Genomic DNA, 20,967 nt, shown 5'->3' on the forward strand with positions numbered 1-20,967 from the left:
CCTCATCCTCAGGGGTCTGCAGGGTCTTCACATGGCATGGGTGCATTTTCTCCAATAAAATGAACAGCAATCTAGTTCCCTTCTGTGTCTTTTCATCTATTTTCATCTTCTAACATACTAACCTGACTGACACCTAAATTTCTATTTATACAGCTGGATCCCTCTCGTCCTCCCCTCCCACCTCCCACCCTCCTCCTCCTCTTTTTTTTTTTTTTTTTTTCATACTTTATTTACAAAATACTGTATACACATATACATGGAGAAAAAAAACATAATGCTGGTGAGGCAGGAAGAAATTAAATACAATTACATAAAGAGGTAAGTAAATTACATAAAATAAAAGTAAAGGAATAAACAAGAAGAGAAAAAATAAATAAATAAATAAATTACCCCTCCTCCTCCTCCTCCTCCTCCTCCTCCTCCTCCTCCTCCTCCTCCTCCTCCTCCTCCATTACGTCATTAGAACCGGCGCACTTACCACAGGCGGTGATATTCAGAGATGCAAACCTCAGGCATGCACTTGCACATTTTGCATGCATCCAGTTGAGTTTGGCTGTGATCTGCACACACAGGAGGAAGAGGAAGGTGAAGACAGACGCACCAGACCCAAAGGCGGGACTTCCCTTCGGCTGTTTATCTTGGTGAGGGGCGCAAGGCGAGCCAGTGCACGGTCAGATAACAAGGTAAGCGGGGGTGACACCATCCTATGCGTATTTATTTACAATTCTACCTCTTAGCCTTGCACTTTTTTGACGCACACTTGCTGTTTCGTGCGTCCGTCTTTGTTTGGAGCTGAACTGCGCGTTTTCGCAGTTTGCGCCGCAGCCGGTGCTCCAATAACGTAACCTATTTCTACTTGGATGTCAGTGTGTGTGTGTGTGTGTGTGTGTGTGTGTGTGTGTGTGTGTGTGTGTGTGTGTGTGTGTAGGCGGACTGTTATTATATCATTTGTAACATGTCCTTATATGCAGTGTTTGTAAATTCCTACTGTCATCGTTTCCGTTTTGACATTTATAACGTTTTTTGCGCTGATGCGTTCACGTGCCAAAGTAAGATAGGTCTTATCTAACTTCATGTAATGTTCATCTGAATGTGTTTATGTCATAACTAAGGATGTAACCATATGAAAATTTCATATCATGGTTATTGTGACCAAAATTATCACGGTTATCATTATTATCGCGATATTGTTGAAATTGTGCTCAAAATGTTCAAGAAGTACTGATACACACACTGAAATAATTTAACCAAGTTGTATTTTAAATAAATAAATAAATAAATAATAATAATAATAATAATAATAATAATAATAATAATGACAATAATAATAATAATAATAATAATAATAATAATAATTGGCACAATGCACTTTCTGTTGCAGAAACATTCAAATATTAACCCTTAGTGGTCTGAGTCTATTTTGTCCGTTTTTCAGTACTTTTGATTTTACCTTTATATACTATATAAACCACAGGTGTCAAACATGCGGCCAGGGGGCCAAATCCGGCCCGCCAAAGGGTCCAATCCGGCCTGTGGGATGAATTTGTGAAATGCAGAAATTACACAGAAGATAAAACTTAATGTAATGTTCTTGACTGTTAACATCTTCAGTGTAATTTTTGCATTTTGCACTTTGTAAATTCATCCCACGGGCCAGTTGGAACCTTTAGCGGGCCAGATTTGGCCCCCGAGCCGCATGTTTGACACCTGTGATTTACACGATAACATGTCACTGCAGATTAGGGTTATCAAGAACAGCATAGTTACAGTAACGGCATGAATTGCAGTGCATGGGATGGTGCATTAGTTTCCACTGTGTTGGCTGATATGCAACTAAAACAATAAAACCCATGAATATACCAAAGAACAGCTGGAGAAGAACTGTCCACTGTAGTGACAACTATGCATGAAAAGGTTAAAGGAACAGATATTTTGTTATATTTCACAGTTTTCTGTTATATAAACAGTTTTTTGTTTCTCCTGTAAAATTTGCCAAAAGTCACATAACAGGTTTTATCAGGAAGCCGACGATATTGGATTGAATATTGATATTCCCTACTGGCACGAAAGAGCTTAAGCACAACATTTTGGAACTGTTTTCATTGCAATTTTATTTATTTATTCATTTATTTATTTAGAACATGCAAAGAAACAAAATAAAACAAAACAAAGCAAATTAAGACAATAACAAAATAACATTTAAATAAACAGAATCAATCTTCAAGCACATACAAGTCTGAATATTGCATGGTCGAAAAGGAGTAGGAAAAAGTATAAACTTATTTAATCCTACCCCTCAGTGCTTTTACACCTTTATCTTTAACTTAATACAAGAATCAAACAATACTATTTTCCTAATTTTAGCATCGAACCACAACAATCCATAAGGCAGTAACTGAATTATTCACAACAAAATGTTCACGGCAGTACAGTTCATACAAACAGACTCAACAATTCAACCATTTTCTTCAATAATAATAATAATCCATAAACAAACAGGCCTCATTGTTATTATTAAATACTGTACCTCTCAAGAATCAATTCTTTATATCTTTTTTTAAACTGAATTATGTTTGATATTTGTTTTATCTCCACACACAATTTGTTCCATAATTTTACTCAATATTATCATAGTATCCATATCCTCCTGACACCAAGTAAATAAACATTTTCACCATTTTACATTAAATAATTGCCTTAATTAGAAACAGCATGATGAAACAGTTTTTTCAGATACATTTGTAATTTTTTATATATATAATGTCCTTTTCAATTGACTTTTTTTTTAAGCAAAACTGTGAAACTCTTGTCCACTACAGAGGACAAAAATGCATTGCTGGGTCTCAGGAGGATATCATAATGCATTATTATAAATAACACTTTTCTTGTTTATGGTTGATCATTAAATCTTTAAAATCGAATAGCTTAAAATAAGTAAGTAAACGTTATTTCTATAGCACTTAACAGATAAAAATCACAAAGTGCTGTACAATAAAACAAGCAAAATATTAAAACACATCACATTAGAATGACATAACCAAGCTACCCTGTCCATCAAAAGCATGTATAAACAGTGTGCTCAGTTATACTGTAGTAGGGAAATAATTTTTAATATTACTATATATTATAAAATAAGATGAGAACAATAGATTTATTTTTCACATGCATAGTTTTACATAGTACAGTGCACAGCGGGATGTATTTTTGTACCTGGAGCCAATAGTTTAATTTAGTTTAGTTTATTTGTCTGAAACTTTGAAGTAAAAAAAATGACAACAAAAAAGCAATACAAGCAAGAAATCAATTACATATGCACCCATCAATCATTTTTCACAGAAAAAGTAACAAAATACAATTAATTTAACATTAATGTACATTCAGTTGCAAAAGCGGCAAAAAATTATTAGACCATCAAAAGTCATCAAAAACTAGAAAAGCACTCTGAGAGCGCAGACCTCCGCCAAGGCAGATCAGTGCCCCCCCCCCCCCCCCCCCCCCGATCACCACCAAAATTTAATCATTTGTTCCTTGTGCCAGTATCAATATTTCCTGAAATTTTCATCCAAATCTGTCCATAACTTTTTGAAAGATCCGGATCAGTCTTTGCCATTTGATAGAACACCCCATTGTAAATCCCTGAGTCAAATTGCATGAGATTTGCACAATTCCCCCATATTGTGATTTCCACCATAAATATTAGTCCCATATTTATTTGACCTATATTTTAAGATTCCTTGACCATGAAAACATACCATTAGCAACTGGATTCATAATTATATCCTTATTAGATCAGTAGTTATTCACGAAAATCACATTTCTCGTAATGGCGGTTTTCTTCTGGATCTAGCTCCTTAAGTATTAAAGCTACATGAAATCCGGTGGCATACTCCTGATGCGGAACTGACTGAGCTACACGATGGCGCTTGTCAGAAATTTCTACCTTTAAAATTAAAGGCACAGTAGGCCAAAAAGTAAGGGCACCCCCATTTTTTATATAAATTGAGATAAAATCCGCCTTCTGGATCAGATCCGGATCAGCCTTTGAAATGTGATAGAGGACCCCATTGTCAATTCCTGAGTTAAATTTCATGAGTTTTGGTCAATAATTAAGCGAGATTTTGGGAAACGAAAATTTTGGCCCCATTTACCACAATGTTAACGAAAATTTAAAAGTGATCCAGAATCCAGGATTTCTTCCGGATCACCCCCAAAAGTTAATCATTTCTTCCTTATCCCATTTCCAACAAACCCTGAAAATTTCATCAAAATCTGTCCATAACTTTTTGAGTTATGTTGCACACTAACGGACAGACAAACAGACAAACAAACAAACCCTGGCAAAAACATAACCTCCTTGGCGGAGGTAATAATGGTTATGCAATCAAGTACTAACTCCTGTGTGTATCATGTGACTAAAACAGACAGAAAAGAAAACATGGAATGCCTAAAAGCACTGTTTTTGTCAGTACGATGCCATAGCTATTGATGTAAGAACTGAAGTAATTTTGGTTATTATCAAAAACAAAAACAAACAAAAAAAGCCTGGAAAATGTCTAGATATCAGCTCTGAAATGAAACTATTATGAGCTATTTTTGTTGTTATTATATTTGTCCAAACAAATGTACCTTTAGTTGTACCAGGCATTAAAATGAACAAGAAATTGGAGAAAACAAGGGTGGTTTAATCATTTTTTCTGCGACTGTATGTATCAACTCATAATACACAGTTTGAGAAGGGACAGAAAGAAGCAAAGGTGTATCTAGTCCTGCTCCTTTCTTACTTTCAGTGTTAAATTCTTAACCATCGTCGGTTATCATGGTAAAACAGATAACAATAAATAACTAGTCATAGCACTTTTGTATTGGTTGTATCACCATTGTGTATAAAGAACTAAACTATTACCTGCAGCCGATAGTAAAATAGAAAAAATGACATGCAGCTCACAAGAAAAAATATTATATATCTAAATATTTATGTATATATGAAAAAAATAGCTCTAGTGTGTACAAACACTTTACAGTTTACACTATAAATATGAGTTAGCAGTGTTCAAGGTGACATTTACAGACTGAATCCAAGCCACAGACATTATAGTTAATAAACTTATGGTGTTTTATAATAAAGAGACGAGTAAGAAATGCATCCTACGTAATCTATTCCGTTATGAGTAGTTGTCTTGGAATGAATCCATATTTTTGACCATGCAGTTTATGACACCACAAACACATCCACAATGGTCACATTTTATTGTGAAGTTACAGTTTCTTTTACACGTCTGTTCGAAACAAAACACTAAAAATCTTATATTAGAAGTGATTTATTTATACTCAAACACAACTCATGTGGCTTCAGCTAAAGATTATTTTAATTGTTGGTTCATTTGTCCTTTATATTTTCAGTTTTGTCTATAAAATGTAAGGAAATGGTGAAAAGATTTTTCTCAAAACCCGAAATGTAACATGGAAAATAATCTGAAATTATTCAGTAAAAATGGAAGACTTAAGCTGATTAATTCTGAAAACAGTTGTTGATTAACCCTTTCATGCATTCTGGTCACTACAGTGGACACTTATTCTACAGCTGTTCTCTTATATATTCATGGGTTTTGTTGTTTTAATTCCATATCAGTCAACACAGTGGACGCTTATGCACCATCCCATAATACACTGCAATTCATACCATTACTGTAACTTTGCTGTTCTTGATAAACCTGATCTGCAGTAACATGTTTCAGTGTAAATCAATTATTTGTTAGAAAAAAAAAAGGTTTTTTTTGGTTTTTTTTTTGCATATTATCTCCATGAAAAGAGTAAAATTAGCCTTAAAATATGTTAAAATGTGAGAAAACATCAGATTTTATTTCATTGTTTTGATATCAATTTCTGATATTTGGGTTTTTCTTTACTTCAGAAATTAAATGCATGGACATTTTTGTAACTCCATGAAAAAAAAACAAACAACTTGATCACATTAGTTGTTTTTTTTCCATGCCTATGGAGGAATAAAAACACTCAAGCAAAAAATCTTAACTAAGGTTCTCATAATTAAAGCATGAAAGGGTTAATTTCGTCATTGACAAGTAATCAATTATTGCATTCCTCCCACTTTTTTTTAACACTCAAGTTTTTATTAAATTTGCCCAAAAATACAACAACAAAATAAGCCACATGAACAGTTGTCTGGAATTCATGTAATATTTTATGTTATAGTATACAGTTCCAAATAGACAGTCTCAGTGTCACTTATCATATGAATATTCTTTTTTTTTTCAGTTTTTGTTCATAGTGTCCTTTTTGGTTCTCAACATATAAATCAGCTTCTTGACAAGAAAAATATGTCCAATTATCTTGGGATGTTCACATCAAACCAGTTCCTTGTGACAGTTTTCTCACTTGTTCCTAGTAAAACTTGAGTCAAACAGACATCTACTTTTATCACAACATCAACAATGTTCCCAAGATGCATCAGGTATTTGGAATTTCATATCCCAAAATGATTTTAATAGTTGCATTAATACATTTGGCAATGCAGTGTTACTTTAGATAGAATAGACTAGACTAGACTAGACTAGAATAGAATAGAATAGAATAGAATACAATACAATACAATAGAACACAATAGAATAGAATAGAATAGAATAGAATACAATACAATACAATAGAATAGAATACAATACAATACAATACAATACAATACAATACAGTACAATAGAACACAATAGAATAGAATACAATACAATACAATACAATAGAACACAATAGAATAGAATAGAATAGAATTGAATAGAATTGAATAGAATTGAATAGAATACAATACAATACAGTACAATAGAACACAATAGAATAGAATAGAATACAATACAATACAATACAATACAATAGAACACAATGGAATAGAATAGAATAGAATAGAATAGAATACAATACAATACAATACAATAGAACACAATAGAATAGAATAGAATACATTTCAGTACAATAGAACACAATAGAATAGAATAGAATACAATACATTACAGTACAATAGAACACAATAGAATAGAATACAATACAATAGAACACAATAGAATAGAATAGAATACAATACAATTACAATAGAACACAATAGAATAGAATACAATACAATACAATAGAACACAATAGAATAGAGTACAATACAATACAATACACTATAGAATAGAATAGAATAAATAGAATAGAATAGAATACAATACAATACAATAGAACACAATAGAATAGAATAGAATACATTTCAGTACAATAGAACACAATAGAATAGAATAGAATACAATACATTACAGTACAATAGAACACAATAGAATAGAATACAATACAATACAATAGAACACAATAGAATAGAATAGAATACAGTACAATAGAACACAATAGAATAGAGTACAATACAATACAATACACTATAGAATAGAATAGAATAGAATAAATAGAATAGAATAGAATAGAATAGAATAGCCTATATTGCCATTGTGTGTGCAGTGAAATTAGGAGTGCTATGTAATGCAACAATATTAACAATTTTATCACACCAGTACTACAGAATGTAAGAATACATCGAATATATAATTACAAAAACTAAAAATAACATAAGAAAATAGAATACAAATTTTAAAGTTTTACGGCGTAACAAAAGAATAGAGCTAAGTGGAATAAAAAAAAAGATATGAAGATATGAATAGACACAAATTTTCAGTATTAACAGTATGTATGTCTACGAGTGATATTAACAATATTAACATTATGTTTGACCTATGAAAACAGTATTTATATGTATATGAACCCAAGTCTATGTAAAATAGTGCATTTATATTTTGATAAATGTTGAACAAATTTCGCATTGTTATTGCAGAACAGAAGATTATTGCATGACTTATTGCACATTATTTCACATTTGTAGGGATATGACACATTATAGGAAGTGATTTGGAGGAAGTGGTTGAACAGATTGGAAACACCAGAGTTATAACTTTTATTTTAATAGATAGATAGATAGATAGATAGATAGATAGATAGATAGATAGATAGATAGATAGATAGATAGATAATTACAGGGTGGGAAATTACAGTGCAACTGCAGCATGATACAATAAAAAATGTCAAAAAATATGGGAAATTTGTGAATGCTCGGCCTCCTTAGTCCTGCACAGACAAAAAAAAAACACCTTCATATTCAGTTTCACTCAGCATCACACCACAAAGGGCTGATGTTCTTGTTTATTTCTTTACTTTATTTCTTTATTTATTTCTTTTTGTTTTACTGTTTTTTTATGGGTATTAACACTGGGTACATGGGTGGCGGTGTGCGTGTGCGTGTATGTGTGTGTGTGTGTGTGTGTGTGTGTGTGTGTGGCGGTGGTGATGGGGTGTACTGATTTTATATGTAAAGCACTTTGTATTATATTTCACTGTATGAAAAAGTGCTATATAAGTAAAGATTGATTGATTCTAGATTACAGCTGTACTCACAATTCTTAATGAAATGATAAGTTCATAATTTTTGTTGCCACTAAATATAATAATAGCTATTGTTTGTCATTTCCAATTTACTTAAGACAAGGTTCAAGGTTTGAGTTGTATTTTAGTGACATTAAGGGCAAAAACATGAAATTTGGCCTATGCACTACTTGATTTAACCATTTAATTTCTGTCAAAAATCAAACCTAACATGCTTTCTTCTCTTCATCTGTGAGCTTTGAATCCTCCCCAGGAGGCCTTCCTTCCTCCACCCTTGGATGGCTTTGGTCTTGGCATCTTAGCCCTATTTAGTCAGTCTGAAATTTAAAAAAATATATCAATTAGGCATTACTCCATAACATGTGTAAGGTCAAGGTCAAGGTTACTTTATTTATACCCGTAGGTAGATTTGTTTTGCAGTCTAGGTGATTGCCTTGGCATTACAACAACACGTATATTAAACATGCAAGACAGGTACTTGATCACACTTACAGACAGGACAAAAAGTGCTCAGTGTTCCACCATTCATCTGTATAGCAGCATGGATAAGTAAAAAAAAATAAATAAATAAATAAGATCCAATAAATAAAAACAAGATGCAATAAAACACAATAAAAACCAGTAAAGATAAAATAGAAACAATCTGGGATAAAAACCAGGATGAGAACATAAAATTAAAGAATTTAAAAATTTGCAGTCACAATAATAATAAATAGAGCAAAGAAATGGAATAAATAACTAAATAAGTTAGTAAAATGCAATGTCACTATTTCTTATTGAGTAAGAGTTGTTTTATTAGTTTAACTCTAAATTGATAAATAGAAGCCTTCCTAAAGTAATTGTGGCTGCTTAAATTGGCTTCATCATAGACAGAGTAAGTCCAAATCTAACAAATTGGTGGGCAGTTTCAAAAACAAATATGAAAATTTGGTTGTAAAAAAACAAAAAACAAACTTGATCTCATTTTAGGAAAGTGTAAATTGGCCTAAATAATATAAACTAATTGTAGTCCTTGTAGGTGGGCATAATTGATTAAATTTTGGAGGCTAGATATTGAAAATTGAGTGAATGCAAGTTTTTTTTACAATGGTATGTATTTTTTTCACAAACTAAAAACTGATGAGGGTAGGGTTAGTAAAAGTAATGATTTTCTTATCTAATATTAGAATATACTTAATTGTTGGGTAATGCTTTATTCACAACAGAAAAAGAAAGAGAATGGTGTATAATACATACAGATTTATGATAATATCAACTCTACATAAAGAATTATAAGTCAAATTCTTACTTAGAAGTCAAAAAATCCGAACAAAATTGTCACAAGACGTCTTCTGAGGAACTGGCTGATATGACGTCATTGACTTTGAACTGAAATCACTGAAACTGATCCTCATTCAGAAGGCCAGACCATAAGCTCTTCTTCTAAGGTTCAAAGGAAGCAAGTTCAATGAAAATTTGCAAGCAGCAACAGGATTAATGTGGGTTTTCAAATTATTTGTCACTGAAAAAGAGTAATTTTGGCCCACTTTTCAGCAAACATCATGCAAAAAGTCACACAAGGAAAGGCATACATATTTTTTGATGTTATATTCTGAAACTACACAATTTTTTCAATAAATTCAACACAAGACACTGCATGAAAGGTATACATTTATTCCACAATATTTTTTTCACAATAATGTCACAATAATGATACTCAAAGTTTCAACCTTGTCTTAACCCTCCGGTGTCCCATCCAACAAGGCCCTTACTAAGCACTAAGTGTGCCTTTTTGGCACACTTGTGGAATAATGTTCAAAAAAATTTCATACAGTTTGTTTTTAATTCTTTTACACTTTTTTTTCTATTTCATCAATTTCAGCCGTAAATAAAAATACTAAATACTCAATAACTGTCACATTTTTTTTTAACCCTTTAAATGCTGTGTTTGTATTGTAAACAAACAATTTTTTTGGATGCAAAAAACACAAATTTCTTTTTTCAATATACTACATGAAAAGTGGATCGCATATTATTTGATTTTTGCAGCCTGGCATATGTCAGTGATTAACTCCAACATTGGTTAATTTGCATTATTATTTTTTGGCGCTAGGTCAAATGTTCAAAAATACTAGCATCTGTCACCAAGTGTGCGTAAAATGCACACCTATAAATCAAACTATTAAATATTATATATTGATTAATTTTTCTGCTCTAATTTTATTTTATTTTTGTAAATCAAGCTCAGCCCTAATCATACAGATGAAATGGAAGAAATAGTGCGTTTTAGGCACACTTGGCAGACAGATGCTAGTCTTGTAATTTTCTTTTGTTTACAATGTGCACAGTTTAGTTGGTGGCCAGAATTTTAAAGATCATGCAAAAATGAACAACTTTTGAATTCTAACCTTATTTAAATTGTGAAAAATAATATGAAGTTTTTTAACACAAAGTCCAAAGTGGGCCTAAAAGGTGCACCTGGATACCGGAGGGTTAATATCATTAACTAAAATAGGGAAACTGGCCTTTGTGTAATGTTTTTTTCCTGTGTGTGTGTGTGTGTGTGTGTGTGTAGGTTGTGTCATCTCGGTGCACTATGCTGCGACGAGGCTGCCGCCCTCTGCTCTGTCTGTGGGCTCTGCTGCCTCTGGTTTCCCTCCATCGTTTGAACCAACATGGCCACAGGCTCCACGCTGCGAAGGAACGTCCCAAGCTGCTGCTCGTATCCTTCGACGGCTTCCGTTGGGACTACATTGACCGCGTCCCCACGCCTAACTTCCTAGCCCTCATGAAAGAGGGTGTGCAGGTGGAGCAGGTGGAGAACATCTACATCACTAAAACCTTCCCCAACCACTACAGCCTGGTGACGGGGCTGTACGCCGAGACGCACGGCATCGTCGCCAATGAGTTTTACGACCCCGCGCTGAACCTTTCCTTCTCCATGGAGACGGACAGTGTTTATGATTCACGGTGGTGGGAGGAGGCGGTCCCTCTGTGGGTGACCGTTCAGAAAGCTGGAGGTCGGAGCGGCGCAGCGATGTGGCCCGGGTCTGATGTAAAGATCCACGGCATGTTCCCTTCTCAGTACCTTCCGTACAATATGTCAGTTCCATTTGAAACCAGAGTGGAGCGCATCATCGAGTGGTTCTCCGCACCCAGAGAGGAAGCGGTGGATTTTGGCGTCCTGTACTGGGAGGAGCCAGATGAGAGCGGTCACAGGCTGGGCCCCGAGAGCTCCCTTATGGACGTAGTCATCGCTGGGATCGATGAGAAGCTCGGCTTTCTCAGGAACGAGCTGAGAAAGGCCGGGTTGTACGAGAAGGTCAATCTCATCGTGACCAGCGACCACGGGATGACGCAGCTTTCCACTGATAAGATCATAGAACTGGACGAGTATGTGAGCAGGGACTTGTACACTTGGGTCGATAAGAGTCCGGTGTTGGGATTAATTCCCAAAGAAGGTATTGTGTTTGAGTACATCGCACACAGTGTCATCAATAAACCGTATCAGTCTTAACCCTTTATAGGACACTCATTCAAATACTCTGAAATCCAAATTTTCAACCAGCCATTGTCATCTACCTCCTTGTTGGTTGGCGTGACAACAGCCTCCCTCCTAAAACATCCGAGCAGTACTTAATAAAAGTAAACACATGCAATAAAACAACTGTTATAAGGTCATAAACTGACCAAAATCACTCATGTTCACTATATACAGCTTCAGAATTTCCATAAAATCTCTCTGAATCACTGTATAGTTATAAAAACCACCATGCTGCCTGGCCTCACTGAGACCCCACATTTAACCCTTAAAGACCCAGTTATACTTTTGTGTCAGTTCCCAAATGAATTTTTCTCCTCTTTAACCTGTCTTAAGTGATTTATCACCATTTATTTCCCCACCCCCCCAAAGGGGAGGCAAAGGGGTATTGTTTTTCAGTTGGTTTGTTTCTGTGTTTGTTAACACTTTCGCAGCAAAACTATTGGTTGAATTCATACCAGATTTGGTTTATAGACTGGCAGTGACCCAGAATAGAGCTCATTACATTTTGGGAAAAGTAGGTCAAAGTTAAAGTTTTTTATGAATTTTTAAAATCTTTTCTGGGCTTGCACTAGCCTATCACCACATCACCATTGGCGATGCATTTTCCAGGTTGGCAAAGTTGTTTTCAACCCGTGTAGCCAAAGTGGTGAAGGTATTTTACCACTTATGGCAGCATGACATTCACAGTTCAGTGCAGCAGGTACGCTGTGGAGGAGTAATGTCAGCAGTGTGGAGATTTTCAAAATAAATGAGGGTGATAAAAGTAACGCTGACTGACAGTAACTTTAAAGACAGACAGATACGGACAGATCTGTCCGTCCTCTGTGTACATTCCATCTGTTTTCCAGGTGCTGGTGGATGCGTACGCAGACAGAGAATACCACTGGGGGTACGGAGCGGTGCAGACCGCCACCAGCGGAAGTGAAAACAAAACTTATGGCTCATTTCTCTTTTCTCTTCCTGCTGAAGCTAAGCTGTTAAACCTTACCAGTGAAAACGCTGCAATATTAGTATCACATTAGTGTTGCCTCGGTCGTCTCCATGTTTGTTATTACTGACTTTCTTCTTCTTCTCAAAAAACTTTACTCTTCTTTGTGGTATTTGTACAGTATGGTTAATTAAGAGCGGCGCCCCCTGGTGGATTAATTGAGAAATGCTCATTCCACTGGTAAATTTATTTTATATTGAATCTCATGTTGAACCTCATGAAAATCAGTGGTCAGAATAATTGTATTTATAAATCTATCATTTATTGTTTTGTTATACATTAGATTAGGAATAAAAATAGTTTAGATGAAAATGTTGACTTAAGTTAATTTTTTCATGATTTTTTTTGTATGAAACCAAAACCAGATTGAACATATTTGTAAGCTCAAAATGCACCAGAATGCAGGAAAAAGGCTTCATTTTTCCCAAAATTTCCCAGGGGAGCTATGCTCATTGCCACGGTCCACTACGCGCCCCACTGCAGGGCCCCAGACTGGTTGTGGCTTTTTGTGGCTACACTCATTTCTACTAATGTAGCCACAGTGGCTGTATCTTTCATTTTCCTAGTGCAAGCACAGCTTTTTTTTTTTTCCTATTTATCTATTTTTTTTTTTTAGACCTTTATTTAACCAGATAAAATCCCATTGAGATTGAGATCTCTTTTACAAGGGTGACCTGGCCAAGAGGTCAGCAGCACACGCCAAGAAAGAAAACAGGTTTTACAGACAGGTAGTAACAATAAATTTAAAAAAAATAGTAATAATATTGGAATAACAGAAAAGTGAGACAGTTTCCTATAATGGATGAAATTTCACATGTCTATAAAAACATCAATTTTGTTTCAGTTTACGTCAAACTTGGCACATATATAGAGGCAATTGATATGCTGACATCACCACACACATAGACATGATGACATCAGCTGGTTCGATACCAGTAAGCTACAATAAGTGCAAGGGGCGGGGTTTGTTGTGTGTGGCACCACTTATAATTTTATCCTCTGTATTTTGCATTTTTTTCAGTGAAAATCAAGTATTTTCCTATATTTAACTTACTGATCATATAGATGTTTATAAAAGCTCAGATTAAAGTTGAGAGTTATCCTACCAAAAACAGAGAAAACTGAAGAAAAAGTGTTTTTTTCAGCAAAAATATTAACAACTGAACGTGAAAACAAGCATCTCCATCCACTGTTATTGATCCAACTCCATGGGTTTTACTGGTGAATCAATGTTGTAGAAGATGACAGTGTTTCCACGGTAACTACAGAGCCTCAATGGGTCATATCTGAAGACCATGAAAAACGACAAACTGCATTTTACACCAATAATTTCAACATATGAATAGGTTTAGTGGTTCAGAAGTTATTAAACATTTCAGATCAGTAGATGGTTTTGGTTGCCAGTGGCTGTTTGGGTCTTTATGGATGAATGTTTTTCAGAAATGACCAAAAATAGTCACTTGCCCAATAAAGGGTTAATCTATAGCACTGTTAATTGTTTTGTGTCTTATCTTGTGTGTGTTTCAGGGAAGTTTGAGGAGGTTTATAGCAAACTGGTGGATGCAAACCCGTACATGGCTGTGTACAAGAAGGAAGACATCCCTGAGCACTTCCATTATCAGCACAACATCAGGATCATGCCCATCCTCATAGAGGCTCAGGAGGGGTGGACCATTGTGCAGAACAGAACCAACCCTTTCATGTGTACGTAGTCAAACCGCTGCCTTGAGACTATATTTTGGCTGCGTATGCAAAACAGATTTTTCTCTTGTTGTTTTACATCATCTGCACCGCCTGCTCTAAGAATAGCTTCAGAGAACTTTTTTTTTTTTTTTTTTTTTTTTTCAGGCTTTAAACCGAAGCTAGCTCATCTTATACCAGCTGTAATTAACAAAGAAAGCCTCGTTTGTTTTCCCCTTAGAAACAGCAGGAATGTGAGTGGGAGCAGAGACTCTGAATGCACCTCCGCAAGCAGCAGTTATTTATATTAATCCAAAGTAAAGCATGAACCAAATTAGGAGTCTCAAACGTTTACCTTTAAGAGAAGGTTTTCATTACAGACACAGACTATGGAGCTAATTTTACATCCTCCTCTGTGACTGAAGGTTTGCTCATCAGTAAAATGACCTGGTACAGTCTGTGTCTGGGAGGAAAACCTGCTGACTCGGTGGTTTTCGGTGACACAGGGGTGTGAGACATGTACACAGTGGGATGATAGTGATGTATAGCAGTGTGATTTGTGTGAAAAAGGGCAGGGTTGCACTACAGTTAAGTATTTGTATTTATTTAGTTACAGGACAGTGTGTATTGGCATTAGTTACAAAGAACAAAATACATGCACCAGAATATGCAGTTAAGGTTATTACCTTCGCCAAGGAGGTTATGTTTTTGCCAGGGTTTGTTTGTTTGTTTGTCTGTCTGTTTGTCTGTCCATTAGTGTGCAACATAACTCAAAAAGTTATGGACAGATTTTGATGAAATTTTCAGGGTTTGTTGGAAATGGGATAAGGAAGAAATGATTAAATTTTGGTGGTGATCGGGGGTGGGGGGGCCCACGGGGGGGCCCATTTCCAACAAACCCTGAAAATTTCATCAAAATCTGTCCATAACTTTTTGAGTTATGTTGCACACTAACGGACAGACAAACAGACAGACAAACAAACAAACAAACCCTGGCAAAAACATAACCTCCTTGGCATGGGGGGGGGCCCACGGGGGGGGCCCACTGATCAGCCTTGGCGGAGGTCTGCGCTCTCCGAGTGCTTCTAGTTTCAGTCTGTGCTTGAAGATGTAATATTTTCAAAGTGAGTCTTCCTAAAACAGTCATAATGACCTTTTTTTTTTTTTTTTTTTTTTTTTTTTTTTTTTTTTTTTTTAGTGATAGTTAACAAGACGATGTGGACAGAAAAGCAACAACAACACAAAAACAAAGGGACACTCAAATAAAAAGACAAACAAACCAAAAACAACAACGACAGAGTATTGACAAACAACAATGTTATATTACAATGAAAAAGATCATCAATGTAAATAGCAACTAAACACTATAGTTTGGTTAGGGGTGATAGGGAAAAAGGGAAGAGGGGGGTGTGAATGAAAGTGAGAAAGAGAGAGAGGGGGGAGTGAGGGGGAAAATAATAATTGTTGTAATAATACAAAAATATTTAATAATACCAGTAGCCTAATTTGTTAGTATTATTGTGGTGGAGGCAGTCACAATACAACGAGTTAAATAATTTAATATTTGTAACAATGTATTTGTATCAGTTACTATCTGTTTTGAGTTTATATGAATCAACTTAAATTAATATGGCTACTGGGGTGGGGGGTGGGGTGGGGGTGGAGCCCAGCATGCAGAGCCCGAGGAGGGGAGGACACCATCAACCCCCCCACAGAGTCGTAATGACCATTTAAGAAAAACATGTCATTTGTTGCATTGAAAAAGAAAAGTCATCATATCTCAACTCAAAATGCTGCCATTGTATGTTCCTGCAAACCACATTGTTTGTTTGTTTATTTATTTATTTGGAATTAGCATTAAAACCAAACAACAAAAGGATTATATAAAAGAAAGTCCAACATACAAAAAGGAGCGGGATGAAGTTTAATTTATAATCTCCCACCCCCTTACCCCATCCTTTACCTACCCTAAATTCCTGTCAGATCCCATAAGTAACTCAAAAATCCTACACATGTCAGACTAAATTCTGACTATGCATAAAACACAAAATTGCTGTACACATCAAGGATAGACTGTCCATTTTGCAGCAGCATTTTACATTAAAGTAAACTCTGTCCTATTCGTAGCAGTAATAGTGCACATATCAAAAATAAAAATCAACTCTGTCCTTTTCATGACAAGAATACACATATTAAAAAACAAAAATAAACTGTTCATTTCATAACAAGAATACACATATTAAAAAACAAAAATAAACTCTGTTCATTTCATAACAATAATACACATATTAAAAAACAAAAATAAACTGTTCATTTCATGACAATAATACACATATTAAAAAACAAAAATAAACTGTTCATTTCATAACAATAATACACATATTAAAAAACAAAAATAAACTGTTCATTTCATAACAATAATACACATATTAAAAAACAAAAATAAACTGTTCATTTCATAACAATAATACACATATTTAAAAAACAAAAATAAACTGTTCATTTCATAACAAGAATACACATATTAAAAAACAAAAATAAACTGTTCATTTCATAACAATAATACACATATTAAAAAACAAAAATAAACTGTTCATTTCATAACAATAATACACATATTAAAAAACAAAAATAAACTGTTCATTTCATAACAATAATACACATATTAAAAAACAAAAATAAACTGTTCATTTCATAACAATAATACACATATTAAAAAACAAAAATAAACTGTTCATTTCATGACAATAATACACATATTAAAAAACAAAAATAAACTGTTCATTTCATAACAATAATACACATTAAAAAACAAAAATAAACTCTGTTCATTTCATAATAATGTGATAATTTTGGTCACAATAACCGTGATAGGAAATTTTCATATCGTTACATCTCTAGTATTAGCTTTATGTTTCAGTAGATCAATAAGAACATACTTTGATATATACATAGTCATGAATTATCCAACACAACACGAGGAAAAGTCTTTATTATTATCACTCTTACTATTTATTAAACCAAGCCATGACTTTTTCCTAACCCTAACCAAAGTGCTATTATTGTTTAAATCCTTGCAACTAAATACCTGTTTGAGGATGCAAACTGCAGTCGGCGGTGGCGGCAAACCCTTGGACTTCTTACAGTTGAGGAAAAAATTATTAGACCACCCTTGTTTTCTTCAGTTTCTTGTTCATTTTCATACCTGGTACAACTAAAGGTACATTTCTTTGGACAAATATAATGATAACAACAAAAATAGCTCATAAGAGTTTAATTTCAAAGCTGATATCTAACCATTTTCCATATTTTCTTGATAATAACCAAAATCACTCCAGTTCTTACATCAATATCTACGGCATTGTACTGACAAAAACAGTGCTTTTAGGCATTCCATGTTTACTTTTCTGTTTTAGTCACATGATACACACAGGAGTTACTACTTCATTGCATAACCATTGTTTTTGATGACTTTTGTTGGTCTAATCATTTTTTCCGTGACTGTATATTTTCCATCTACTCCACATCCTTTAGTATTGTGATAAAAGGTGATAAAAAAGTAGCAGATCCATTGATTTTCAGAAACATGAATTGGTAATATTTTATCCTGTCGACTGGATTTCATCCTTTAATTTGTCTTGAATGAATTTTGTTATTTTTTCCATGTCTCTGTTAAGGCTTAGTGTGGACAAGTTTGTGTAATATCCCTTTATGGCAGCATTAGTCTGAAGTTTCCTGATAAGATGATGAACAACACTATGGGTATTGTCAACAGGAAGCAGTGATAAAGTATATTGATTTGAGAGGTATAATAAATGAAAGTTATGGATGTGTTTGCGCTCCGAATACGAGTTTTGCTTTGACTGATTGAGTAGTGACCGGTCGGCCGAGAAAAGAAGCGATGGAGGTAAATGATTTGAGAAAGGAGTCCTGCCAGATCCCATAAATCCGTAATAACTAAACTGTAGCTTGTGATTTATGAAATGTATAACCTGGAGATTTATAGCTAAACAATGCAACAATAATATGCTATTAAAACCTCTCGTGTCTCATTGCAGTGGGAAACCACGGCTATAACAACACCTTACGTAGCATGCACCCCGTGTTTGTGGCCCGTGGACCGGCGTTTCGGCAGGACTTCGTCAAGCCCTCAATGCACTCCGTCGACCTCTACCCCCTCATGTGCCACATCCTATCGGTCCGCCCGTTACCAAACAACGGCTCCCTCTTAAACGTGAAGGACCTCCTTGCTCAGGAACCCACCGCTATATCCACACCTAGCCCTCCTAGGGTCAACGAATATTCCTACGCCCCCGTCATAGGTTCTCTGATTAGCGTCGTGATGGTCCTGGGCTTCCTGGTGGTCTACATTAAAGAAGTGACGCTCAAGCAGCTTCCATCACTACCGCACGGAAGCAAGGAGATGTCCCAACCGCTATTGCAAGAGGACTTGCACCTGCACTTTCTGGAAAAACAGAGGGGTTGTGTGAGGCAGATATAAAAGAAGAGGAGGTATGACTCCCCAAGGTAGTCTACTCTGTCCAGAAGCGTCCCCTGAACACATCCTTCGTACCACTAAATGCCACTGTGCCGCTCTTTTTATCAGTTTGAGACCTGGGGAATCTAATCAAACCTCCTAATCATGTACGTTGTGTTTCCTTGTGTGTGAGGGAGGTGTTTGGGGTTTGCTTCTGGTGCAGGATAAAAGAAGATAGTAAACCTTTACATTGGCTTTTATAGTGGCTTTGCTTTGATTGTGATTTTTACTGAGTATCATCTCATCATTTTCATTGTCACTTACAAAGAATTGAAGCTAAGAGTAGAATTTCGCGAGTGGTTTTGACAAATATGAATCTTTGTTGGCAAAAAACCTGACTTGGATGACGTTACGGTCCAAAAATTAAAGGTCCGGTGTGTAAGATTTAAGTGGATCTAACTGCAGAGAATAGAATCAGCTGTTCATACTCTTAACATCCACCTGATCACTGGAAACCTATTTTAGCATTAACCCTTTATAGGGCACACATTGAAATACTGTGAAATGAAAAATTTCAACCTTTGTATATTATTGGACATCATCATCATCTCCCTCTTCTTGCCATAAAACACAGGTGTCAAACATGCGGCCCGGGGGCCAAAACTGGCCCGCCAAAGGTTCCAATCTGGCCCGCGAGATGAATTTACTAAGTGCAAAATGCAAAAATTACTCTGAAGATGTTAACAGTCAAGGGCATCATCAAACCCAAAAATAACAGCATAATAACCTAGAAATAATGACTCCAAATTTTCTTCTTGGTTTAATAATAAAAATAAAATTAAAATAATATGACATCATGCCTATAAATAATGGCAACACCAATTTTTTCTCTGTGATTTACTGCAAAGAACATTAACTTGTGATATCCTTTAACAATAAAATGTCAATAACCTGAACAAGTATGAACAACCTGAAATGTCTAATGAAAAATAAGTGCAATTTCAACATTATTCTGCCTGTTTCGTGTCTTGGTAGGTCTGATCTGTAATGCAATATGTAGAAATCATAAGTTGAGGCATAATATTGATAAAATTTTACATGTTTTTCTTCAGAAATTTCAGTTTTTTCCAGTTATTCACATGTTTTTTGTTTTGGATAGAAATAGTTTCATCATCTAATATTATTCTTTGCACAAAAAAATTTGGAGTTATCGGTATTTATAGGTTATCATGTTATTATTTGACTGGTCTGGGCAACTACAGATCAAATTGGGCTGAATATGGCCCCTGAAAGAAAATGAGTTTGACACCCCTGCCATAAAACATCTGAGCAGCATTTGCTAAAAAACAAAGACATGCAATAAAACAACTGTTATAAGGTCGTAAACTGACAAAAAAAAAAATCATTCATATTCAATATTTACAGCTTCGAAATGTCTATAAAATCTCTCTGAATTAAAATCAACATGCTTCTTGATCTCACTGAGGCACAGGTTTGGGACCATATTTAATGTTTGTGGAAATTACCAAAAATAGTCACTTGCCTGATAAAGGGTTAAAGATGCAGCTGAGCCATAGTTACACCTTATTCAAGTTCAACCTGTGGATCTCTGGTCATTAGTGATCGCAAAGGTTGTCCGTCACCTTAATCTCATGCAAATCTACCTTGTCTGTAATTTATAAAGTAAAAATTCCTCAGCTAATTGCCTACCCTGTTTCAGCAAACCCTGGGGTCCTGTGCAATTCTTTAATCACTGTGATTTGGTAGGATTTGCGAGATTTTGTATCCAATCCACACATCTATTTCAGTCTATTTCCTGGTTGAGGTCTA

General features: G+C 35.0%; 1 protein-coding gene across 1 annotated transcript; it reads left to right on the forward strand.

The window, feature by feature from the left end:
• Positions 1-472: 472 nt before the first annotated feature.
• On the forward strand, positions 473-19,530 carry enpp5 (ectonucleotide pyrophosphatase/phosphodiesterase 5). Its single transcript, XM_030129282.1, has 4 exons — positions 473-683; positions 11,024-11,909; positions 14,508-14,684; positions 18,719-19,530. Exons 1-4 carry the CDS (start codon positions 534-536, stop codon positions 19,159-19,161), a joined length of 1,656 nt encoding a protein of 551 aa, XP_029985142.1. The 5' UTR covers positions 473-533; the 3' UTR covers positions 19,162-19,530.
• The last annotated feature ends 1,437 nt before the right edge of the window (positions 19,531-20,967 follow it).

Source organism: Sphaeramia orbicularis, chromosome 24, assembly GCF_902148855.1.
Source record: "Sphaeramia orbicularis chromosome 24, fSphaOr1.1, whole genome shotgun sequence".
NCBI lineage: Eukaryota > Metazoa > Chordata > Actinopteri > Kurtiformes > Apogonidae > Sphaeramia > Sphaeramia orbicularis.

Excerpts from the sequence above, each read along its gene's own strand:
- enpp5 (XM_030129282.1), top strand. The coding sequence starts at position 534 with ATGCATCCAGTTGAGTTTGGCTGTGATCTGCACACACAGGAGGAAGAG. Across the intron at positions 684-11,023 it reads GTGCACGGTCAGATAACAAG|GTTGTGTCATCTCGGTGCAC; the intron begins GTAAGCGGGGGT and ends GTGTGTGTGTAG. Across the intron at positions 11,910-14,507 it reads GGGATTAATTCCCAAAGAAG|GGAAGTTTGAGGAGGTTTAT; the intron begins GTATTGTGTTTG and ends TGTGTGTTTCAG.